General features: G+C 32.1%; 1 protein-coding gene and 1 non-coding gene across 2 annotated transcripts in view; both read right to left on the reverse strand.

Annotated features, from left to right (window-relative positions):
* Smp_165380 (putative rabphilin) overlaps window positions 1-27,056 on the reverse strand; it is a gene marked incomplete at both ends in the record, with an annotated part of 45,680 nt that extends 18,624 nt beyond the window's left edge. Inside the window, one exon of the mRNA XM_018797147.1 lies at window positions 26,965-27,056. Within this exon, the coding sequence (XP_018652218.1) occupies window positions 26,965-27,056 (92 nt within the window). The remainder of the gene's footprint in view (window positions 1-26,964) is intronic.
* Window positions 2,787-2,858, reverse strand: Smp_tRNA_01104_Pseudo_TTG.1.1. Its single transcript has one exon. It is a non-coding gene (tRNA).
* Window positions 27,057-27,329: the final 273 nt, after the last annotated feature.

A 27,329-nucleotide genomic window follows, 5' to 3' on the forward strand; every position in this document is an offset into this window, starting at 1 on the left:
CTGTGAAGAAGTGGCTTACACTGACTCACGTAACGTCAGACAATCTAATTTTTCTACTCATTAAGATATTACAAGTATATTAATTTATTTATAACAATCTACCCAATGCTCAATTCATTCAAAATTATCAAATCAAAACTTGATAATGATATCTAGAAACACAACAGCGTTTACTGAATACAACTAATTCCTCATTACCATAATGTTGTTGCTATCTTTTCCTAATTGTTACACGGATTAAGTTTGTATAATATATCACTTAAATAAAAATTAGTAAGACATATTGAACTGGATTTATAGTAAAACTAAAACATCAGAGGAAAGATAAGAACTGTACTCTTTCATCACCTATAAAATCTATAGGAAAAGTAGTAGATTAGTTATGACAATACAGTGCAAAACAATAACTTCAAAATTATATATATATCTAAAGTCTTTAATCTAGATCAGTCACTGAAACCTTATTGGAAAGTTGCTTAGTTGTTTCTTCAAACTGATCCGTCATCATCATCATCATCATCATCATCATCATCATCAGCAGCAGCAGCAGCAGCAGCAGCAGTGTCATCAACAACAACAACAACAACAACAATAACAAACAACAATCGATAATAGATAAACGATGAATATATATAAAGCTAATTATTTATTAAGAATATAACATGATTCTTTCTCTCTTTTGTTTTATTAATGTTGTTTACCTTTTTTCTGCCTTATTTGAATTGTGAATAAATCAAACAAAACAAAATGATAACTGACAGAAACTTATGTCAAATAAGTTTTTATCAATCAATCACATTCTATGTGGGATTGTTTATTAAAGTATATATGTATATGTATCTGGTAATAGGATGTTATTATTGTTAATTTATCATTCTATGTAACGGAGTAAGGAAAATGAGTGAATGATATTAAAGGTGAAGACAACAATAAACAAGTATATGAAATAGAATAAATGAATCAAGTAGTAAATACATATTCTTGTAAAGAAACTTAAAGAACCCCTTAAAAATCTATTATTACAATCATGAACGAAATAATAACTACACGCTGAAATCATGAACCGATCAATGTTAGACCATTATTGAAAACTTGGAAACATAGAACAGCCGTTTTATTCTAGTAAATGACTCCTCAACAGTGCCCGTTCACGACCTTTCATACAGGAGTCTAACCAAAGACCTTCAGTCTTGCTTACGAACGCCTGACTTATAGAAAACTGAGCAACAATCCAACGGTGTGAATGGTTAACTTTAACCAGTCCACGATATTACGCCACCATCTTTATGACTGAGAAAGCATTTAGTGATTAGCTAATCTCATTTAGTGATAGGAAATGTTGTGTAACTTATGCATTATAATAAAAATAATACTTGTAGTGCTGTAGAAAGATAATACTCTAATCATTAATAATGCAATGCTGAAAATGAAATATAATATAAGAAAAATTAGTAGTTCCCATAATTAGTAAAATATAGCAGAATTATAAACGTTTTATGACTTCTTATTTATTATTAAAACATATATTCATAAATATCAGCATTAGAGAAATTAAGATTAGTTTAGAAATCCCCAGGGAATATTTGAAAACAAAAAGCACATCTGAGCGAATAATTGTTCATAATAATAACTTCATGATTAGTCTCTACAATTCTAAGTCAATAATTATGGTGATATTTTACAAAGAACAAAATAAAGCATGTTTTAATCAATTTGATAATTTTGATAGTTGAGATCATAAATCAATTGAAGCTAGACCACTATGGAATACTTGGAAGCAGTATACACCTGATTCGTCCAATTGTGGGACTCTTCAGCAATGCACATCCTCGATACCGCCTCGCGGGCGAGATTCGAACCCAGGATCTACCAGTCTCGCGCCAGAGCACTTAACTGATAGACCACTGAGCCCGCATCCAATGGTGTTAATTTCTAGCTTCAACTAATTCACGAAATTGAGCAACCATTGCCAGCCAACCCAGTGATCTAGTGGTTAAGTGCTCGCGCGCGAGACTGCTAGGTCTTGGGTTCAAATCTCGCGAGGCGGGATCGTGGATGATCACTGTTGAGGAGTCCCACAATAGGACGAAACGGCCGTCCAGTAATCCCAAGTTTTCTATCGTGGTCTAGCTTCAGATGACTCATGGTTTCAACTATATAAAATTAAAAATATGTTATATCATATGTGATTCGGGGTTCTGAATAATAACCCTGTAATTTTATACAATACATTTCACTGAATACCAAGTAAACTGACGTTATACATTCACTCGTATGTATTATTAATATTTTTATCATAAAAATTCAATCTGTGTTTTAGAATCATTTTAATCAACCTGGTATAAGATGAGAGAAAGTGATTTGGTGAACAATTTTCTTTTTTTCCCATTAGTTTTACTATCGATGAAGTTAAAAAATCATAAATGAATACAATTTTTGCAATGAAATTCTATGATACGTTTCCACAAATTATGTGAACTTGAATATTGTATAACACAGATTGAGGCTGTTGAATCAGTCACTTGTCTTTATTTTTCAACAGGTATTTTTCATTGGTTCATACTTTCCCCACCCCACCCCCAAAGAATTAAACAGTACAGAAATTTGTACAATTTCAGTGTTATTCTATAGAATGTACTGAAATAAATCTGATTTTTTTTCAATGATTCTACAACAAAGTCGTATATAAACAAACATGGATAGTGGATAGAAGTAGAATCCAGTTTGACGCGCGTTTCGTCCTATTTGGGACTCGTCAGCTGGGTGTACCTGCGTCCTACAGTTGATGTTTACTCTGGGACTCGAACCCAGTACCCTTCGCTTCAAACGACATCGCGTTATCCACTCAGCTAGTGAGTCCTGATAGCCACTTGCTTGTGCGATGGGGTGAAGTTTAAATTTACGTAGTATTGTTTGTTTCAATCTTCCCATCGATGTTTTAGGACTGCAATTGGTCAATCTCTTATTGGCATATGTGAACATCAATGGAAAGATTCAAACAAACAATACAAAGTGAATTTAAAGTCGTATACATTCCAAAAAAAAATTGAATAGTTTGATAATATTGAAGTATATTTCAAAATTCATTGATAATTCATATTCTCATACAAAATGTACCAGATATGTGGAAACCAAGTGATTATTATAACTCTAATTTTTATGGTTGAATCTATTTCAGTCCCTTCAATACATAACCATTTAAAGTTTTTTTTTTTAAAAATCTATGGTTCCTAATTACTAATTTGGTATGTTCCTAAACTTTCCCTCTCATAAGTGATTTATCTAAAACAAAACTTTTTTAATGACCTTATTACTTCTATTAGAATCTTCACTACATCATGATATACATATTCATTTCTAATCATCTTCGTATGGATAAGTATGTCTGTCATATCTGTCATAACTTTGATTCTAAATATTATAGATTGTAAACAACTGATGAGCACATAGAAAAACAAGATGAATTCATGTTATTCTGCAATAATCATTGTTTATACTCTATTTCAGATAATAAACGGAACTATATACATATATGAATCTATTTTGATTGGTATTATCATTATAATTTACAAAAAGTAGTATTACTGATCAATAGTTGACTATTAATGAAAAAAAAATAATAAACAAGTGTTGACTATCAACTAAATAAGCTTGAGTAAGTATCATTCTCCATTCAATACACACATCTTCATCATTCAGATGCTTCGGGAGGTTACATATAGATCGATGAAACACCTTAACTAAACTGTACTTTAAATCATTTACGATGAATGATATTGTTTACATTCATATTTAGTTACCTGTAGAATTCAAATTCACTTTCCCTCTTACATACTCAATATGATGAAATTCATTATAATGATAAAAGATATCGGTAAAATTCGATTTCCCAAAGGGAATATAATCTCACGCTTATTTCAAATATATATATATATGAAACATCCCCGCTGCCTATTGGGAATGTCAATTACTTTTGACCAGTAAAATTAATGATACAGATTAATTATTATGACCTAGTTTTATGCGTAATATAATCTGTTATGGTTTATTTGTATACGCCTAAAATTTTGAATGAACATACCTATTTCTCATTTTTACTTTATTTCTAGTAACTTTTTTACTTATTTGATGAAAGATAAATATTAGATAGAAAAAAAAATTAAGCGTTTGCACGCGACACCGACAGGTTTTGGGTTCGAATCTTTTGGGGTGAGATCGTGAATGCTTACTACTGAGGAGTCCCACAATAGGACGAAACGACTGTTCAGTGCTTCCAGGTTTTTTCTATGGTGGTCTAGCTTTAATTGATCCATGATCTCAACTAATACAATTTTTTTTTTAAATCAATGAGATCAGAATCTAATTAAATAACAGTAGTTTTATTGTTATTCTGTTTAAAATTTTGGGGACATGTCTATGTGGAAGCAACGGGAATGAATTTATATTATTAACTTATGAAACTTAATTTTTTATGTAATATGTTGACATGTATGATCTTGGATTAAGAATAGGTCATAAAATAGGAAAGAAAGCGCTAGAATTAAATTTACTAGTAATTGGTACTAAAGATAGGACATATCCATGAATTTGTAGCGTTTTCTTTTCTCAATCTTTAATACTTGTGGGATATTAAGTATATCCGGGAAATTTTCTTATTTAATTAGTCTATGAGTGGTGCAAATAAAAGTAGAATCATCTCTAAAGACGTTACTTCAAGCTTCGAATTTCTCTTTAATTGCTTTGTCGTCTGACAAGTTGGTATGCTCTAAGGTGGAACGTTCATTGAAGATATTTATGAATAGTTTCAGATGACTGAAATAAAGTTCCGTGTGAAAACTATGCTCTTATATACAGCATTCACTAATGAAATGAACGGAAATATACACTAAAATATTGGATATCTAACCCTAATTGAATTGTGGTGAACTGCTTGATAACCCCATATTTAACATTTAGTATCCGACATCAAGGTATGCATATCCTCAATCTTGAGAGAGCTTGATTCATTTTAGCACTACGTCAGTGATAGCATCTTGGATTTCAACATTAGCTTCACTCAAAATAATGACTAAGCTTTAACTTTCAGTTTAAGATTTGTTCAGCTATTAAGACGAGACAACAATATGTTGAATAGTGTGGTTATAGTTCACTGACTTGAGGAATTTTTCTATGTTATTAGAGTGAAATTGATTATCTGTTTAATGGTTATAGTATTCAAACTAATCGTATTTAAGTAGCAAATGTTCAATAACAGATATTCGTTACATGTAACATTACTTTTTATGGTAATTTGTTGGTTAGAATGTACTATTAATATTATGATTACTTTATATTGTCTCAAACTAGTTATATTTCTCAAAGTTTGAGCAACCGTTCACCGATTCTCTTCAGTGAGTTGTTATCTCACAACAGACGTGGTTGAACTCCACTAGTCACTGCTTCCCACTAGAACTCCAGGACATGTATCTTGAAGTCAGTTATATTTCTATTTGATTATTTAGTGAGATAGAAATTTGGATCGAAGATGTTAATCACAAACGAAGTGTTGCCTAAACTTTATTTGAGTAAATTCGAAGTAATCTCAAATGAATAATTATTTTGAGAAAAGGCATATGAGAAATAAATGAATTATCGCTGTAGACTAATACAAATTCTTTGTATATATATATCAGCAACGTTGAATGATGTTCTCTAAAGGCATACAATTCGCTAATAAACCTTGGAAGTGTGTAGTTGAACTACTTCACCAGGTAACTCATGTTTTCATAGAAGTATATTAAGAAATTATCAAGATATTCAATTACCATCCTACTATCGTTTCTTTAAGTGGTAGCTTATTAATAAAAATAATATATACACAGGTGTTCATAATGTACAGATTATGATAAAGTTATAGGAAGATTTTATTACGGATGTGAAACCTAGAATGTCGCTACCGTTAACCACGTACAAATGGATGTGGGAATTTTAAGATACACATTTTGTCAAGGCAAACATTGACTTTCATTCCTGTCCATCCTCCCTCTTATATATATATAACGTTGTGAAACTTCAACTACTGTTTTCGACTTCAGTCACTTCAATCTCTCAACTAAATATTTCCTGAGTTTTACGTATATTTATTGCGATTAAGATTAACTTGTTGTAATATTTTACATTTCACTCTTATCATACACGTGGCCCAGACTGTAAAGCTAGGTAAACTAGGCTTAAATACACTAAGAAGCACAAATTTGTTTACTGAAAAACAAGGTTTATTAGCGTTTTTCTCTAACTAGCTAACATAGAAAAATACCTCAGTAAATGTGGAATCTTTACTATAGTGGCCACATTTCGAATTCCTTCTTAATGTTCAAACATCACGTATAAATTGGACGGAGATAATATTGTTTAATACTCAGCATGGAAAACCTGGAAGCACTGGACGGCCGTTTCGTCCTATTACGCGACTCCTCAGCAGTGAGCATCCACGATACCGCCTCGCGAGCGAGATTTGAACCCAGGACCTACCAGTCTCGTGCCAGAGCACTTAATCGATAGACCACTGAGCCGGCCGGCATCCAACGGTGTTAATGTCTAACTTCAACTGATCCACGAAGTTTGAGCAACCGTTCACCGACTTTCTTCAGTAAGTTCATATCTCACAACAGACGTGGTTTGAGCACCACTGGTCACTGCCTCTGATCTAGCTGGTCAATCGACTCACGCTTTCAACTGTGAAAATACTAAATCTCCACAAAACCCTTTCTGATAATAATAATAATACTCAGCAACCAGTCAATATAAACTCATTGAATTAGGCAAATATATATATTTTACCTTAGTGAAAAATATACAATCATTTATCAACTGAACAATGAATTCCAGCTTTATGTTTCTGTTAAATCCCGAATAGAATTATGAATGGTAACTTTTGAGAACTATTTATGGAACAATGAGATACATCTATTTGTATCATATAACTGTTAAGTAATTCAACTATGCATATTCATATTCCTCTTATTATCAGATTTATTTTGGCCCATAGACTATTATTATACGATTTATTGTTCTTGAGTTATGCCCAGTCTACTGATTACGTTCTCCTACATTTACAGCCACTATTGGTGAGATGTTATTTCCTATTTTATGATACAATGTGGTCTGCTTAGTTTGTATATAAATCTAGTATGTTTGAAATACATGTATCATATAACACAGAGCCTGAGATTAGTGTTCTGGACTTTAACAGGCAGCTATAGTCAGGAAGAAGGACCGATAAGGTTTTGAGACTGCTCTTACTGGTGCCATTGGTCCGGTCAATAAATTACTGTTCTCTAATTGGAGATATCATTACGTTATATAATGAATGAGGTACAAGGCCATTAATTTTTTAGTTTTTTTACAATCTAATACTGAACATAAATATAAACAGTAAATCTTAAAATTTACTTAGTATTACAGCTGACGAGTCCCAAATAGAACGAAACGCGCGTCCTGGATTCCACTGCTAGCCACTATTCATCTTTGCAGTAAATCTTGGTTTAAAGAAATTACAAATTATCATTTTACATTTTTTTTCTAGTTTAATTTTCTTTCTATCTATTAACAATTTATAAGAATCTTTCTTTGTACATTGTACAAATGAAGTAACATTATACCACTTGGTTTAAATTTTTAATTCTATCCATTGAACAAAACTCTTGTTTTCTTTTGTTTAAACTACTATGTAACAGGAAATTTTCTCTTTTTTTTAAAAAAGAAAAAAAACTATTCCCTTCCTAATGTCATATGCATGGAAACATGAATTATGTAACTCTAGTCAAATGCATTTTCAATGTATCCCTTTTCTTTTTCCTTTTTTTTTACAAAAAAACAGATTTGAAATTGTTTAAATAAGTTAACTATATAAGAATATTTAATGTTACAGTTATAGAGACTGACCAGTTGCAGTCCTAAAACATCGATGGGAAGATTGAAACAAACAATACTAAATGAATTTAAACTTCGCCCCATTGCATAAGCAAGTGGCTATCAGGACTCAGTAGCCGAGTGGATAACGCGATGGCGTTTGAAGTGAGGGTACTGGGTTCGAGTCACAGAGTGAACATCAACTCTGAGATGTAGGTACATTCAGCTGACGAGTCCCAAATAGGATGAAACGCGCTTCCTGGATTCCACTGCTAGCCACTATCCATCTCTGCTTACCATGCTTGTGAATTAAGGCTATATCGAGGCAATACGCACAGTATGCACATATGCCAATTAGAGACTGACCAGTTGCAGTCCTAACATATCGATGGGACGATTCAAACAAACAATACTAAATGAAGTTACAGTTAATGGTTTAATAGAATGACTCAGTAAAAATAAATGGTATCCATAATATGCAGAATCAACCTGATTGTTATTCTTCTTCTCAATAATGAGTATGGTTTAAGAAAAGAGAAATTAATTGAGTAGTTGACTGAGATAAGAAAACTTATGGTATAACTGGTTACTGAATAAAGTGAGAGATGAATTAAATTAGTCCTGAGTTCTAGTAAGAATCTCATCCGGGGAAATGTCGAAGGATAAATTGACTCTTTAAGCTATCTCAGTGAACATTTACCACATTGTTTGCTCTCATGGATCAAATCATATTAATCACACAAAAATTGAGCTTTCTAAATGAATATCCAAGAGCTACCCTAGAAGGCTATCTAGAGAGTAATGCAAATTGATCAACAGCTGGAATCTCTGATCACACACCGACACGAGAATCATTGTGCATGATTATCTACGAAGGTAAAAGAACTGGTTTGAAGAAGATATTAATCCAGCATTTTTACACACTTGAAACTACAACAATTCACCATCTCAAACTTGACATGTGTACAAAGAGTCATGCTAAATCCTTTATTCTTCTGTAATCGGAAACCTTATTATGAAAAATAAAAATTTTTATGGTTCTTATTTTAGGTTTCACCTCCACTTACTTCTTCTTTGTGGCATAGACAGTCATCTTTTACATTTATCTTATAAATTATTATTTCTTATTACCTCTGAAACTATTATACAGCTTAATACACGTATACATTGGTTGTTTGAATCTTCCCATTTAATGTTTCAGACTTCAGCTGATTAGGCACTTTTAACATGTGAGGATTACTTCGACATTGCCATTAAGTAACAAGCATTTTAAACAAAGTCTTAAGTAGGACAAAATATATGTCCTAAATTCCACCTCTAACCACAATCCGCATCAGATTAATGTTACACAACTTAGTTCCTTAATAATTATCGATCACTTTGTAACGTGATCTGTTATCTATTTTATTAAATACTTAAAAGCTTTTAGTAACTTAGTAATTTCAATTCAACTAATATGTATTTCAATTATAACAAGTTTATTTTATAGTCAAAATGGGGATTTGTGGAGATTGTAGTAATTTTAATAGTTGAATGCTAGACCACCATTGAAAACCTGGAAATACTGGATGGCAGTTCCGTCTTAGCAAGATCCTAACTTTGAGTCTTGTGTGCAAGACCGTGTATGCACACTGTTAAAAAGTCCCATACTAGGACGAAACGGCTGTCAAGTGCTTCCAGCTTCTCAATGCTGGTTCAGCTTAGGTCGACTTATAAATTCAACTATTAGTATGCATTATATTGATCAAAAGTGCAAAACTTATTAATTCATTGACCTAGTGATAATTCTGTAATTTATTTCTTTATTCTGTGACTCTTCTCTTTTTCTCACTTCTCATTACAAAATATATATATACAAGTATAAAACATTTGAGTGTTTTTTCCAATTGAGTACACAAAACAAATTTTGCCAACATTAAAAGTACAAATTACTAATGATTGTATTTCATTGAAGAAAATCATGCATTCTATATAAATAACTGTAAAATAAATATTTTATACAGTTGAGATCATGAATCAATTGAAGCTAGACCACCATGGAAAACTTAGAAGCACTGGACGACCAACTCGTCCTATTGTGTGACTCCTCAGCAGTGTGTATCCACGATCCCGCCTCGCCAGATTCGAACCCAGAAGAGTTTTGCACCGGCGGCAATCAGAGATAGTCACGCAATAACCTGAATTTGTTGAATTTAGACATTTAAACTGAATGATGCCGGCTTTGTGGTCTAAAGGTCAAATGTTTTCACGCGAGACTAAAATTCCTGATTTCGATTCCCTATGATGAGATTGTGGATGTGTGGATGGATAGTCCCATACTAGGAAGAATTAGCTGTCCATTACTAACAGGTTTTCAATGGTGATCAAGGTAAGATCAATTTGTGATTTAAACTAAGAAAAAAACTATTTTGTTGGAAATGTATAAGCTAAAGAAATGCCATTACTTCCCGAAAGTAACTAATGCGTTTTTTAAGATGTCTATCCAAGTTGGTTTAAATCACTAGATTTTTCTTCTATAACCACTGAGGATTTTTAAAAGAAACTTGTTTATCTAAACATTTTAATTGTGTATGCTCTTCACGAGTTAAAATACTAATGTAAAAATAGAATAATCAAACATATTTATCAATGTTGTTGTTATATCTGAAGCGGTTCGAATTCACTAGTTAGCGAACGGAACAAAGACTTGTGACCATAGACCGAAACCTAGCTATTCTGACGAGTCTCAAACCCAGCTAACTAGAGTAAGATGTTCATGTCGGAAGCAGAGAAAATATATTCCGTAGCAGCCAGAAGCAGAGCAATCGTAAGTGGAAAAAAACAAACGTATATATACGGCAATAAATTGTCCTTGGGCAGCATTACAAAAAAGCACACTAAAAGATACAACAGAGCAATAGCGTTTAAGATATTTTATAAGTGGGAAATACGACTGGAAGGCGAAAAGAGCGCTTTTGGCGCGAAAACAAAGAAATTCAAAAATTTCAAAATAAAATTACAAAATAAGGCCATTTAACAAGTAAGTTCTGGGGATTTAACATTCACAACAGTTGTGTGCCTTCATTTGAATTTGAGGACTATAGTTTATATAAAAGCGAATAATACTAATCAGTTGCCAGAAATGAAAATAGATGGATTGTTATTGAAATTGAAATCTATTGATGAAAGACTAATTGCTTTCATCACAAACTCAACAGTAATGATTTTTTTATTAGAATATCTGTTACATTTAAGGTTTACATATTTACAATCTTTCGTTGTACTTAGCCTTAGTTATTCAACTATCAGTCTGTATGTAGTCCAATTTGATTATGCTCAGTTTATAGTAACATGTAAATTTTAAAAAATTCTTACAACCACAAATAACAAACCGTTTTTGTCTTTCATTATACAATTTTGGGTGAGACTATAATTTATGGATGACCTTTGACTGACGCTAAACTGACTTTGAGAGTGTCCATCTAATAACTAGGATCAAATGAGGGTTATAAACATATGTGAGTAATTAAAGTTATGATTTACAGTTGATCATTAGGGTTAAGAATTGGATTTAAGATTTTTATCACGAATTAACATCAGGTATAATACCAAAACTCCATATAGCCCAAATGGATGAGTGAATTCCACTCCAAAATCTGAGACCTGTTATCTTACACCTTATTGGTTCGTCCATAAATTAGTCTCGGTCAATTCTAAATAATATTATCCCATCGTTTTCTTATTCTCAGATACTCATTTTTATTTATATTATTCATGTTTATTTTAGTATATCAATATTTACTTTGTATATTATCAAATCTTAATTAGATTCCTTTACAAGTTTATAACAAGTTAACTCTGCAAAAATTAGTTCTTGACTGATAAGAAATGCTGTTACTATTGAATTATCAACTTTCAAATTTACTATTCTATATAAATAAACTATATCGTACCAATTCACTTATTACTTAAGTATAATCTCTTCAATTGCACAATATATATATATATATATGTACTAGGGTTTCAAGTAAACATGAAGAGGGGGGTTAACATTTCTTCTCCAGTTTTTTTTTAGTAAATTTTTGGCTAGGTATTTAAATATAATAAAACAAAAACTGTTTGTATCCATGTATATTTCAAGGATGGGAAGGTGTTCTTTTTTTATTTTATGTCTTTGATGTAGTTTTGAAAAAAAGGTATGAACTTTTCTCTTACGCTCAAAATGAAATAAACTGTTATTTATTTTGAATTTTCTGACATAGTAATTAATTTACATGTATATATTATTGATCTTTTTTTAGAGTGAAAATTAGATCACATAGGTGTAATGTTCATATAACTTAGATAATTGGAAGAGAGGATCTTGTATGGAATATTTAGTTGTTTTTGAGTAGAGAAAAATTAAGGAAAACAAAAATAATTGGGATCATATTCAAACCAATAATTATATTGTATTGTGTGCTACTGATGTCGATATGTATATAAGTAGTATGTATCATTAATTGAAAGTGAAATACTTGGAAACAGAAGGTTAAGAAAACGAGAACAGTGAATAATTGTTGTGGAAATAAAGAAACAATGAAGTCTGAGACGATTGATTGATATTTGCAAAATGTTCAGTCAAGTTTGAGATAATTGATTGACATTTTGCAAATGAAGTATTTACTGTCTGGTTCTAAGATTTTACTAAGATGTCTTTATTGAACCGATGATGAAATTCAAGTAACCTATTAAATCCTCTGAACGATTTCTTTTAAAACAATTTCTAAAGAATTTAAATGACTAGTTACTTAACTATGAATCAGTTGTACTGTGGTGGGGGTTACTTATATCCACATAAGTAGTATATAATGATGGTCGGGCATTGAATGTATTTCAAAAGAAGATCGTAAGAAGAGGACGGAAACGAAACAAAATTGATTTGAAAATGCATGTACAATAATAATCGAAGACTATCGACTGATATTTGCATAAGGAGTGGTCAAGATTTAGACAATTGATTGATAGTTTGTAAATTAATTGTTGTCAGATTTTAGTGCGATAGTCTGTAATTTTGTGCCGAGATATATTCGATTTTCCCCAATCGTGTTCTTGTTCACTACAGTACCATTGACTACACGAGTGATCTAGGAGAAGAATTCAGAATTCGTGAACTGGTTGAAGCTAGACATTCACATCATTGGATGTTACCTCAGTGGTTTATTGGTTAAATGTTTGCGCATGAGAGTGAAGGTCCTGGGTTCGAATCTTGAGTGTGGAATCGTAAATAAGTAAAATGACTTATGAATTACTCTTCACTCATGGAAAACCACAATAAGCTCATAGCTCACGTTTCCATTTCACAATTCTAGGAAATATTATTCATGTGTAGACAAAAAGTATTCAATGAATGTCTATTGACTTTTTCAAAGTTGAAATCATCAGTCAATTAAAGCTAGATCACCATGGAAAACCTGGAAGCACTAGACGGCCGTTTCGTCCTAATATGGGACTTCTCAGCAGTGTGCATCCACGATCCCGCACTCACGAGATTCCAACCCAGGACCTACCAGTTTCGAGCCAGAGCCCTTAACCGATAGAGCACTGAGCCGGTATCCATCGGTTAAGGGCTCTGGCTTCAATTGACTCATGATTTCAATTTTGAAAAATACCGAAATTTCCACAAAACCCCTTCTGTCTATAGACTTATCATTTTCAGAAGTAAATTATCTGAAGTACTTCTTTTTTAACTTTGACTAAGTACATTACTATAAACAGTTTTTAAAAGTTAAATTATTAAAAGGAGAGAAGAAAAATTGAAGTGTATTTTCTTTTCAATTTTTTTTTGTCTTCTATACTAAAGTACAGTATGTTCTTATAAAGAGTAATTCAAAAGAATATTTTATTCTTAATAAATAACCTTCGGTTTATTTATTGTCGGTTATTTCCCAATTAAATCACAATTAAATTTCCTGTAATTCTGTTTTATGTATAGAAATTAGTTTCAAAGAAGCATACACACATATATATATCTATAATAAATCAACTTGACTTTTATAATAAAACGGGTTCGAATTAAAAGAAAAATACAATTTACTGTTTCCTTTCATATATTTGGTATCTATCAAAGTAGTCAAATGTAATAAGCTTGAACTATGTTTCACTCAATAAATTAATATATTTGTAATATCCCAATAAGTAGAAAAAATTAGACTTTTGGACGTTTCGTGACTCAGTGTAAGCCACTTCTTCAGAGAATAAATAACTAAATTAACATTATTCCAAGTTTAAATATTGGATTTAAGGTAAATTTGGTTATTTTTTTTTTTGAGGAAGGGGCTTTCCCACTGAGTTGCGAAACGTCAGAAAATCTGTTTTTCTACTCATTGGGATATTACAAATATATTTATTTATTTATAACAATCTACTCAATGCTCAGTTTATTCAAAATTGATATTCAAAAATGATACTTATGTTTCACTAACTTTATTGACAATTTTTTTCTTCGAGTCATCATGGAATACAGTGAAGATTGTTAGTTTTAATTGAGATCATGAACCGTCTAGTGTTAGACTACCATTGAAAACTTGGAAGTATTGGGATTCCTCAGCAGTACGCGTTCAGTGTAAATTTTTTTTTCTATTTAATGAGTTCTGATTTTTTAATGGTTTTATAATTAAAATTAATTTGCAATGTGAACATTCTTTTCCGTAACAATAATTTAATTATGGTCAACATTATATTGAGACTAAATAGATTAATGGTAACGTCTGAATGCAACACTCTGTATGACCTATTTTTAATTCTGTTCGTTTCCACTACTTTCCCCTATCTTTCAAATATACTATGTTGAATACTGTTGAGTATCAAGTAATATGTACCTGTAGATTATTGAACTACTCCAAGTAACTTAGTGGTTACATTTTAAAATTTCAACCATAAGAAGTGAACACTGTGACATATGCTAATGCTCAGGACTTAAATTTCATTTTAGTTAATCTTATTACTCAATCATGATTAAAAACGTAAGAAAATTTGCACATCCTCAATGATCTAAAACAGGATTAATCAAATATTATGATCTGAAGTATTAATACTCCATTGTTCGTACAATACTTAGTCACTTACTTTCATGACAACATTATAAATATAGTTTGATAAAATTTAATCATTATTTAAAACCATAGAAAATGCCATCTATCATTAGCCCCCGAATGCCCTGGTACGGCCAAGAGTGGGGATAGTTCGCTCTCCCTCTCCAAATACTCTCATATGGTCATGCGTATATAGCCTCTGACAGGAAAGTCCTACTCACTGTCTTCTCGTGGTGGGGGTGTTGTTCACGAAATTGAGAGGATTAAAAGCAAATGTCCGGCGCTTTAACAGGGTCGGTGGACACGGAGAGTCCATCTAGGGCAGTTGGAAAACCCTGATTCCAAAACAATGGTGCACATGGGCTCCGTTATCCTGAGGGAACAAATGGCGTATGAATCAATCGTTGGTCACCGGCTACCATGGGACTGCATCTCCTCACGATGCTTCACTGTCTTGTGGATCGGATCTTTGGATCAAAGGCTCCGGGTGTGGCCCTCTAAGACAACTACCTGCTTAAGTTTGGGCACCTGGGCAGTATCACAGCCCTCACACAAATCGAATGAGATTTGTGTGGCGCATATATATTTGGTGCCCCCTTGTACCAATATTTATGTGTTTAAACGAATAAAAAAAATTATAGAAGGCGAAAAAGAGAAAGATATAAAAAGCTTTCAATTATCTTAACTATACGTAAATATTTTAAGCCTAAAAACATCTTACAATATTCATAGAAATATAAATAATTAATAAATTTATGTCAATAAATTATCGTCTCCAATATTGAATAATAAATAAAAAATAATTCCGGAAACTAGATTGATCATAATAAATTATTACTCTTTGAAATAGTAAATATATATCTATACCGGAGAGAGGGGGAAATATAGAAAATTCTATTGAAGAGAAAATAAAACAAACAAATAAGAATCATGATATGAATCAATATTATAGAGTTGAGATCATTAGTCAATTGAAGCTAGACCACAATGGAAAACCTGGAAGCACTGGACGGCCGTTTCGTCCTATTATGGGACTAAATAGGAGCCAACATTTCACCTTTATTCCACTTGATTGGGATTTAACAATCCACAACTCAACATCAGAGAAACCGCGGTGTCGCAAGACTATCACCTGATGGCGTCAGTAGAAATATCCAATACCAGATATGGCTAAACTTCTCAAGTTGAAATTTATTGTTAGAGTTTTTAGAAATCTACATCTGAGCCAATCACCTATCAGTGAGCATATATTTCGTATTTCTTTAGATAGTTTTGTAAAACCGTTTTTTACTAGTCAAAACTATATCAACTGGAGGAACAATGAAAACTGATTTGACAATTCTATCTTACGTAAACCATAATTATTTCAAGATGAAGTGATTTCATTTTAATTCATTTCTGACTTGATTGTTTGATCATACCATTGATGTTTAGGACTGCAATTGATCAGCATTTTAGTGGTACATGTGCATACTGTGCGTATTGCTTCGCGCTTTCCATAATTCACAAGCATTGTTAGCAAAGATGGATAGTGGCTAGTAGTAGAATCCAGTTTGATGCACGTTTCGTTCTATTTTGGAATCGTCAGCTGGATGTACCTACATCTCAGAGTTGATGTTCACTCTGTGACTCCAACTCAGTACCCTTCGCTTCAAAGGTCATTGCGTTATCCACACAGCTACTGAGTCCTGATAGCCACTTGTTTGTGTAGTGGGGTTAAGTTTAAATTCACTTAGTATTGTTTTGTTTGAATCTTCCAATTGGTGTTTTAGGACTGCAACTGAACCGTTTCCAATCGGCATATGTGCATACTATGCGTATTCCCTCGATATCGCCTCGAGTCCCAAATAGGAAGAAACGCGCTTCAAACTGGATTCCACTGCTAGCCACTATCCATATTTGCTTATAAATTATGTTATATTTTAATCTTCAACCATCAATCTATAACATTTTATTTATTTTTATGTGGGTTTTCTTTTCCTTTTTTTTGGACAAACTACAAATGATTTCATAGTTTTATATAATTTCTTAGTCTAATCAATGTTAACTTATAAATAAATAAGTAGTAATTTAATTTTGATATAAAATTCTTGTAACAATTTTGTTTATACTTAATTATTGTGAAATGTAAATGATTATGTAACATCTTTAAAGTCATTTAGTTCACTAATCAAAAAAAAGAAACATTGTGGTAACTTTTCATATTTATACAATAAACGGAATATTTATATGGTACATTAACTTGATAAAAGGGGTCAAACATTTTATTGAAGAAAATCATTTATAGTAATCAAATATGAAGTAAGAAATGATAGTTTGACTAAAGTGAACAACTTTGGTATGATTGTAAAACATTATATTTATTAATACAAAACAATCTATACGTGGAAGATTTAAAGTGAATCAAATAAAATGAAAAGATAGATGGTGGCTAACACTGGAATTCAGGACGAGTGTTTCGTCCTATTTAAGACTAGTCAGCTGGATTTGCCTATATCCCAGAGTTGATATTCACTCCAGGACTTGAACCCAGTACATTTTGCTTCAAAACGCTATGGCGCTATCCATTGAGCTACTGAGCCCAGTAAGCCGCTAGCTTGTGTAACGAAGCAATATCGAGGGAGTCCTCATAAAATGCACATATACCAACAAGTGACTGATCAATTACAGTCCTAAACATTAATGAGAAAGTTCAAACAATCAAGTCAGAAATGAATTAAAATGAAATCACTTCATCTTGAAATAATTATGGTTTACGTAAGATAGAATTGTCAAATCAGTTTTCATTGTTCCTCCAGTTGATATAGTTTTGACTAGTAAAAAACGGTTTTACAAAACTATCTAAAGAAATACGAAATATATGCTCACTGATAGGTGATTGGCTCAGATGTAGATTTCTAAAAACTCTAACAATAAATTTCAACTTGAGAAGTTTAGCCATATCTGGTATTGGATATTTCTACTGACGCCATCAGGTGATAGTCTTGCGACACCGCGGTTTCTCTGATGTTGAGTTGTGGATTGTTAAATCCCAATCAAGTGGAATAAAGGTGAAATGTTGGCTCCTATTTCCACTGACAATAGATAGGATAAGACTATCACGAATCACAAGGTAAACATAACATTTATTACTATTGAACAATCAGCCAATAAAAATATCTCAGAATAGGGTTGTGGAGATTTTTGAGTTCCCACAACCCGATACTGACAATCAACATGTCTTTACTAGTGAATAGCTTCTAGGTGCAATCCCTAGAGTTCCAGTTAGAATCTTTGCCCGATGGAGTCTAACCATGTTGGCCATGAAACAGTAATCTACCTTCAGAAATGAAAGACAATCACGCACTATTTTGAACTGATTAAAGCTCAGTAGTCTACAGATTAAGAGTTTGCGCGTGAGACCTAAGGTTCTGGGTTTGATTTCCTCATGCGAGGCTGTGGATGCCCACTAATGAGGAGTTACATACCATGACAAAACGGTTATCAAATCCTTCATGGTCTTCTGTGGTAGCCTAACATCGACCGGTTCATGGGTTCAATGAAAAAAATCTCAGTCCTTCAGAAAGTCAGATGTTCCCCAAATAGCTCAACAATTATTTCAAACTGTGAAACTGAGAATAACGTTCCTCCCAAGGCTTCATCCATACGTTACCTTTGAACGTCATGTGGCATGAACTGTAAGTTTAATGTTGACTCCAATAACGTAGCATCATTATTGAAAAGTTTTAAACCAATATTAATTTTAGCTAGTTAACGATATTCAAAGCAGCATCATCAATGAACACGGTGGATCAGATGCCGATGTGAGGGCGCGGATCGGCAAAGTAAGAGCAGAATACTTACAATTGAAGAACATCTGCAACTCAAAACAACTGTCTGTCAACCAACACCAAGAGCAGAATCTTCAATACAAATGTCAAGACAGTTCTACTGTATGGGGTGGAGACGTGGAAAACTACGAAATCCATCATCCACAAGATACAGGTGTTTATTAACAGTTGCCCTCGCAAAATACTTCGGATCCGTTGATCAGACACTATCAACGACAACCTACTGAGGGAGAGAACAAACCAGATTCCATCCAGTGGAGGAAGAAATCAAGAAGAAGCGCTGGAAGTGGATAAGACACACATTGAGGAAAGCACCCAACTGCATCACAAGACAAGACCTCACATGGAATCTTGAAGGTCAAAGAAGAATAGGAAGACCAAAGAACACATTACGCCGAGAATTGAACACAGATATGAGAAGAATGAACAAAAGTTGGATAGAATTAGGAAGGAAGGCCCAGGACAGTGTGGTTTAGAGAATGTTAGTTGGTGGCCTATGCTCCATTGGGGGTAACAGGCATGAGTAAGTAAGTAAGTAAGTAAGTAAGTAAGTAAGTAAGTAAGTAAGTAAGTAAGGATATTCAAAAATGGTAAAATAAACTAATTTTCAAAAGTATATACAACTTTTATACTATTAGATTACAATTCATTTTTACTTTTACCATAATTAGAAAATTATTTAAATTATAAATAAACAACAAAATATAAAGAAATTTAAGAGTTTCATAGTCTTAATTATGCGAATTGTTTATAATAACCCTGATACTTTGTTAGCTTACCCCTTAAAATCCTTATTCTCCTCTCTTATTGAATAAATAAAAGAGATTTGTGAAATTACATTAATGGTATATTAGTAAAACAAACATAAATAAATACACTACTATCTATCCCTTCCCCTTAATTACTTTATAAAACAAATTAACATAAAGAAAATATTAATTTTTTGATCGTTTTCTTTTTTTTTTAAAAAAAAGGTAATGAACAGATGAAGTTATTCATATATATAAATGTTGGAATGAGATGAGATAGTTTATGGGCATGCATGCATACATGCATGGTAACAGAAATAAAGATGAACAAAGAAAAATAAAGTGTTGAGATAAAAGAAAAAAGAAAAAAATAAAGTAGAAAATTATTTTAGTTACTATGAAAAATATAACTTTTGAATTTTCATCACATTTAATCTATCATAAATAGAAATTTTTGAAGATAATTCATTTATTTGTAGTATATGTTTTATAGTTGACAGATTTAATAAATTTTGTCATGTTAAAGAAATGAGAAGGGGGGGGTAACTATCTTACATCTTTATATCTGAGTGTTATTTAGTAGAACGCATGTTTTCACGGAATATTCCATAGTAAATAATTAAAATATCAAAGTGTTTTTATCAATACATGGTATAATTAGAAAGTTATTTTTCTTATTAGTCAGTCAATCATAATCAACATACAGTTGGTCATAAATGTTCCTTAGTTCGTGACCCCATATCATAATAACATGATAAGGGAAAATTAACAAAATAAGTATCAAAGAAGTCAAAAAAATCATTATAGCAAGGATAATGAAAAATAGTCAGTATTGAAATTATGGTTCCAAAAAAAAAACAATGAAAATGAATATATGAAGGAATACTAGAACTCAAATCTAGTGAGAGATAATAAGTGAATACAATTAGATTATTTTGAATGATTGCGATCCGTATAAAGCAAACCGCAGGAAATCCAATCAAACAGTCCATATCTACCCATTTGGTTTAAAAATAATAGTCAATGACTTCATGAACTGATATCACGTTTTCTTTTGGGCTCCCTATTTTTGCTAGTTATATTGCGCATATACTTTCAGATATGATGTATGTTCTGTTTTATCATTCAGTCACTTTTACTTGGTAACATTCTTTTCAAATAATACACAAATGCAGTACAAGACGAAAAATAGTAATTATCATTCGAAGTTAGTATTAATAACCATGAGTAGATGTATTTATGGGATTCATTTTTATGTTAATAACAAACATTGATTAAGATTTTCTGTTGGATTACTGAAAAAACCACACTTTTCATCCACCACATTACTCCTACAGTGAATAAATCATACAGCAGTAGAACTATTTCTGACTCCTATCCTGAACCATTTCCGACAAAATCTCAAGTCTTTGTTTTGTATGCTCTACAAAATCACATTCAGTAGTTTTTGACAGGCGAAGAAGTCCTAACCTTACCCATTCACACTATGTTTCGCTAAGCTAAGTCAGAATAGAATACGTCTCTTTTTTCATTCTTAATTCTAACATTCAGAAATTATTTGTGGTATGTAAGCTACTAAAGTGATATTCGTGAAACATCTTCAAGTCAGCTACTCCATTTTTTCGATCAGACAATATTAGACGAATTATCAGACTTATACGCTGATAAAGAGCCCCAAACTTCGATGTTACTCACACAATGTTGACGCTAAACAAAATCAAACCTTTGAAGACAATGACGATCAAATACAGAGAGCCACACGATATGTACGACTACAAAGAACCAGATCTCACAAGTACAGTGGGAATATGCTTACCAAGTCGTTATATACCCGATCTTTTACACTAGGAATAATAACGGTACCCAAGATAAACCATTTTAAATAGATCACTCATGGATTCATTGTGTATAGATCAGTTTCATCTACTATTCCATTATCAGCACTTACTCAACTGTTCAAATACAGGAACCTCTGATCATTTTCAATAGCTCACTATAAAATGTGAGTACAGGCATAAGCTTCCACAAGTCTTGAACGATTTCTTAAAATTCAGGAGATTCAGAGCATATACAATACTTGCAAACACTAACTGTTAGTTGATGAAATGTTATTTATGTACCCTGCATATTATCAGACAGTATGACAATGTCGACCATACATCCAAAGTCAAAAGATTTTTCCCAAGGCAACAGATCAAAATATTCTCATACTCCCCTCAAAAGTTTTCCCAAAATATTATCGATGGCAAAATAATATTCATTTATCATGTGACGAATGTTTTGTTCTCCGGACACATGAACTAAGTCAGGTGAATTTCTCAACAAATTACTATTTAGGCTTTTGATTTAAAAATTTAATCGACCCGATAGCAAAGAAGTATCAAAAAACTTGGGCTCATCACATCGGTGACTCTATCACGTTCATCCCTTATTTGTTCCTTTTGGAAACCGAATTACTTGTCTAAAATCAGAGTTTTTCAATTTGTTTAGGTAAGGTTTTATCCACCAGCATAGTTTAGATTTGAACTCTCTCTTTCGACTGTTCAACTTACTAAAAATATTCGTACCACATGGTGAAAATGAGTAAGGCTTCTCTAAAAGGCACTATAAATGAGAAGTTATACAAGAGCATTTCAAGAGAAAAATTCACACTCTCAACACTCTCATTAATTAGTAAGTCAGGTAGTTAGTAAATGTGTTACGTATAACTAATCATCACTTATTTCGATGGATGATGTCTGTTGGAATAGAAGTAGCTTGCAGAATAGCTCAGAGAGAGGCTAAAACGGAACATGGCATCAGCCTCACGAAATGAGAAATCCTTAGGAAATGTTCTTAGAATAATCATTGAAATAAAGCGCCCTAAAATATATAGTAAACAAATGGTATCAATATTTGTTTTTTCATAAATGTATCTATATTCATGAAAGAAATGTATAGTATTTACATATTTCATTAAAAACCTTTTAGCAAAATTGTTTGATCAGTAAAATTAAAAAAAAATTATTCTTTCATTCTTTTGTAAAAAAGACAAAAGTACTTTTGTTTTTTTCAAAAATGTCGCCTTCATCTAGGTCATCAGTAATATTGAACCACCACCCAATTAAAGTTTTTATTTTTTTTTTGGATTATAATTATTCAATATAATCATTGTAAATAACAATATTTTTTTAATTAAATATTTAATAAGGAAAAAATAGTAGAACCATTCAATGAAAACCTTTTTTTTGTAGATTAAAACACGATCAGAACAATTTAAAGATGTATGAAATAAGTTTGTTTTTTTATCAAAGTTTCGATTGAAAATACCTTTAGGAGAACGAAACAAGTTACATAATTTCTTACATGATACATTAATGTAATAATGATTTAAAAGTTGACAACAATTCACTAGTTAACATAAACAAGACAAGTATTGAAAACATGAAAGTATTAGAAGTTATTTATTCGTAGTATGAGGTACTCTACCAATGTGCTTCCATGACTCCACCAGGGATTGAACCTAGAGCTTCTACGTTTCATCTCAAACCTTTGACTATCAAATAACTATGACAAGATCTAATAGTGTCCATTTTTAATTTTAACCAATTCGTAACAATCTCCCATTGTCTTTAGTTATAATAACTTTTCAATAAGACTCCAGGAATCACATTATATTAGGTGATTAATGTCACTAACGAGTAAATAATAATTATCAGTTTATAAACTATTGGATACTGGTAATTTAGTTTATTGATTAGACGCTCACTGTGATATCTAGAGATCTTTGGTTTGATACCCAGTGGGGTAATGGGCACTTACTGCTAAGGAGTGTTGTACTAGTGTAAAGTAGCTATTTACCGTCTAACTGTAATTATGGATCTCAGTAAAATTCAGTCATCTTACTGAATCCCAGTACTGACATTTTTGTTAGTTATTTCTAGATATTTCGTGAATACTCAAAGCCATTTCTGTTAAACAGGTATTCCATGTACTTATAATATTTGTGAGTAAACAGTTATATTAAATGAACAATGATAAATTTATTTCAAACTTGAAACATCATTTAAGGACAATTTAACAAACTTTATCGTAGGCAGTATAAATAAATACACTCCTATGAAATTCATGTACATCATTTCAAAAGTTATTTATTTAAATCTACAAACTCATAACAGACTATCTGTAACTCATTCACATTACTGAATATTATAGATACATACCTAATGAATAAGAAACATATAGTTTTTTCATGTTTGTCTTATCAAGTGTTTAGTCATTACATTTGAAAAAACTGATAAGATACTCTAAATTTTCATTTCCTATATTACCTAATATTTTCTAGTGAGAGTATCAGTAATGTAATAATGTAAAAACACCGTTGGATGCCGGCCATCTCAGTGGTCTAGAGGTTAAGGGCTCGTGCGTGAGACTAGAAGGTCATGCGTTCGAATCTCGCGAGGCGGGGTCGTGGATGTTCACTGCTGAGGAGTCTCACAATAGAACGAAACGGCCTTCTAGTGCTTCTAGGTTTTCCATGGTGGTCTAGCTTCAATTGACTCATGATCTCAACTATATAAAATTACTAAAATCTCCACAAGACTCCCATCTGATAATGTAAAAATGAATAAATTATTGGTTTTGAAAATTACATTTTCAGAATAAGCATACTATAGAAAAAAAAACAAAAACAAAAACAGCTGATTAATATTCAATATCATGTTCTGTTGAAAATATTACTGATTCAAAATCTGAAATGATCTGAAATGAGATCCAAACATTTTTTGTTGTTGTTGTTGATTTCTTCCTATACAATGTAACGACTAATGATATTAAACTTTTCAATGGTATAAAATAATATTTAAGAAAATTTTGATAATTTTTAACTCAAGTATCCAATTCAGACATATATATTTATTTAATGCTTACTAAATTATTGGTTCAGCTAGAAAAAACTACCGTTTGAATATTATATTCTAGTAACCTAGGAATGTATTCAGAATAGTATGGAACTACATAATTAAAACTGTTTTTAAATCCATATATAAATTTTAAAGGAATTGATTTATTTACACTGCATACAACAAATTTTGTTAAAAATGTCCTTAAATGATGTTTCAAGTTTGAAATAAAATTGTCATTGTTCCTTTACTATGACTGTTTACTTTCTCTTACTTTACTTACGAATGTTACTCCCAATGGAGCATAGGCCGCCGACCAGCATTCTCCAACCCACTCTGTCCTGGGCCTTCCTTTCTAGTTCTATCCAACTTTTGTTCATTCTTCTCATATCTGTTTCCATTTCTCGACGTAATGTGTTCTTTGGTCTTCCTATTCTCCTTTGGCCTTCAAGATTCCATGTGAGGTCTTGTCTTGTGATGCAGTTGGGTGATTTCCTCAATGTGTGATCTATCCACTGCCAGTGCTTCTTCTTGATTTCTTCCTTCTCTGGAATCTGGTTTGTTCTGTCACACAGTAGCTTGTTGCTGATAGTGTCTGATCAACGGATCCGAAGTATTTTGCGAGGGCAACTGTTAATAAACACCTGTATCTTGTGGATGATGGTTTTCGTAGTTTTCCACGTCTTCGCCCCATACAGTAGAACTGACTTGACTTTTGTATTGAAGATTCTGATCTTGGTGTTGGTTGACAATTGTTTTGAGTTGCAGATGCTCTTCAATTGTAAGTATGCTGCTCTTACTTTGCTGATCCGCGTCTTCACATCGGCATCTGATCCACCGTGTTCATCAATGATGCTGCCCAGATATGTAAAAGTTTTTACATCCTTCAAATCTCTTCCACCAAGTGTAATTCGATTGATACATGCTGTATTGTATCGGAGAATTTTGCTTTTCCTTTTGTGTATATTGAGACCTTCTACTGTTGAGGCTGCTGCTACACTGTTCGTCTTCTCCTAGAAGTATGACTGTTTACTGACAAATATAATAAGTATATATAATATTTCAATACCTGTTTAGCAGAAATTGCACTGAATATTAACGAAATCTCAAGAAATAAATAACAAAAGTATCAGTACTGGGATTCGCCAAGATGATCGAATTTTCTTTTTCTTTTTATTTTTTTAAAATTTTTTCTCACATTATTACCAAACTTACATTCATTTAGAATAAAGACACACAAAAAAATTGAGAGTAATTTTAAGTAAATATTAATAATTATGTCAACAAAGGTTATATAAATATTTGGTTTGCTTATTAGGTCAGAATAGAATACATATGCTGCTATATGAATGTGTATTATTTTTCCTTTTTCAAAAAATGTATGATAAGAATGATTTTTCATCTTGAAAGTTATGGGAAGATACAAGTAAACAACACTAAGTGAATATAACTTCACCCCATTGAACAAGTAAGTGGCTTACAGGACTCAGTAGCTAAGTGGATAATGCGATGGTGTTTGAAGCAAACAGTACTGGTTTCAAGTCACAGAGTGAACATCAACTCTGAGATGTAGGTACTTCCAGTCGACGAGTTCCAAATAGGACGAAACGCGTGTCGTGGATTCTACTGCTAGCCACTATCTATCATTTGTATTATTAGTTCCAATTTTTTGGAAAGAGTTGAATCATAATGAAGTCAGAGGGAAATTATGTCAAAACACCTTTGTTTGTGTGTGTGAATAATAACACTACAACTAGTTCGGTCTGAAGGTTTTTTTTGTTAATCATTATAATTATATTTTTTTTAAAACGATGAAGGCTTCATGGATAAACTACCGTACTCGGAACATACTGTAACATTGAAATCTTTAGTCTAAGCTGACAAGTGCTAATTCCATTATCCCTAAAGTAAAATGTGTTTTCAGTTAGTTGATTTGAGAATATCCTAAATTTACACACCATAATATCCGATAATCACTTGTGGTTTTTATTTTATTTTCAAGTATCATGCCATTAATTACTTATATAAATGGAGTAAAATAATAGGAACCTTTATACTTAGGTGTTGTCCAAGTTGGTCATCGTCAGAAAAAGCATTAACACAAATTATACTCATTGTAGGATTTAGAACCTTACCACTTTGTGTCCTGGTCAGATACAATTTAGGTAGCACCCCTAACTACAACACTAGGTGACGCTGATTTAAATCCAGGAGAACTCAACAATTTCACCGAGACTGTAGATAAATTATAATAAAGACTGACAACTAGCACGAAATGTATATCTAAGGTTTCGTGTTGATTTCATCCTACTATTTAAACTCAACACTGTACATGGAATATAGTGTGACGTCAACTAATTTTTACACTGCACCTTGATTATTAAAATTCGGTCAACAGCATATAGTAGAAAAACACGTCAATCCTTACGACACGTCGATTATTCTCTTTGATTACTAATCATTGTGCAGACGTTGCTTACAACTAAAAACTACCTCTTAAATATTACGTCAATATATCCTCAGATACATAAAACGAAATGGCGGTTGTAAAAAAGCACATTACTTCAAATGATTCGAAAAGAAACTAGATTTGTAGTCATAGACCCTGGCAACCGATTTCGAACTGCCAGCTCTATGTTCGATTGACCTTACCATAGTCAAAGTTGCACGTATTTAATGGCAATTTTTTACCATACGTGACTCTTATCATCAGCTAATTTATTTATAATAACCAGTTATCCTCAACTCAAAGTAATTTCTGCAGAACCTTCTTCATATTTAGCTCGTTTTACACAAGATAACCATTCTGTCATTCAATAATTTTTCAACCTTTATTGATAATAGTTTATGGTTGTCTTGAAATATTATGAACTAATTAACATTGAAATTAAGGGCTAACTAATTAGTTGATATATGTTACGAGAATTG

This window comes from Schistosoma mansoni, chromosome 4 (assembly GCF_000237925.1).
Source record: "Schistosoma mansoni strain Puerto Rico chromosome 4, complete genome".
NCBI lineage: Eukaryota > Metazoa > Platyhelminthes > Trematoda > Strigeidida > Schistosomatidae > Schistosoma > Schistosoma mansoni.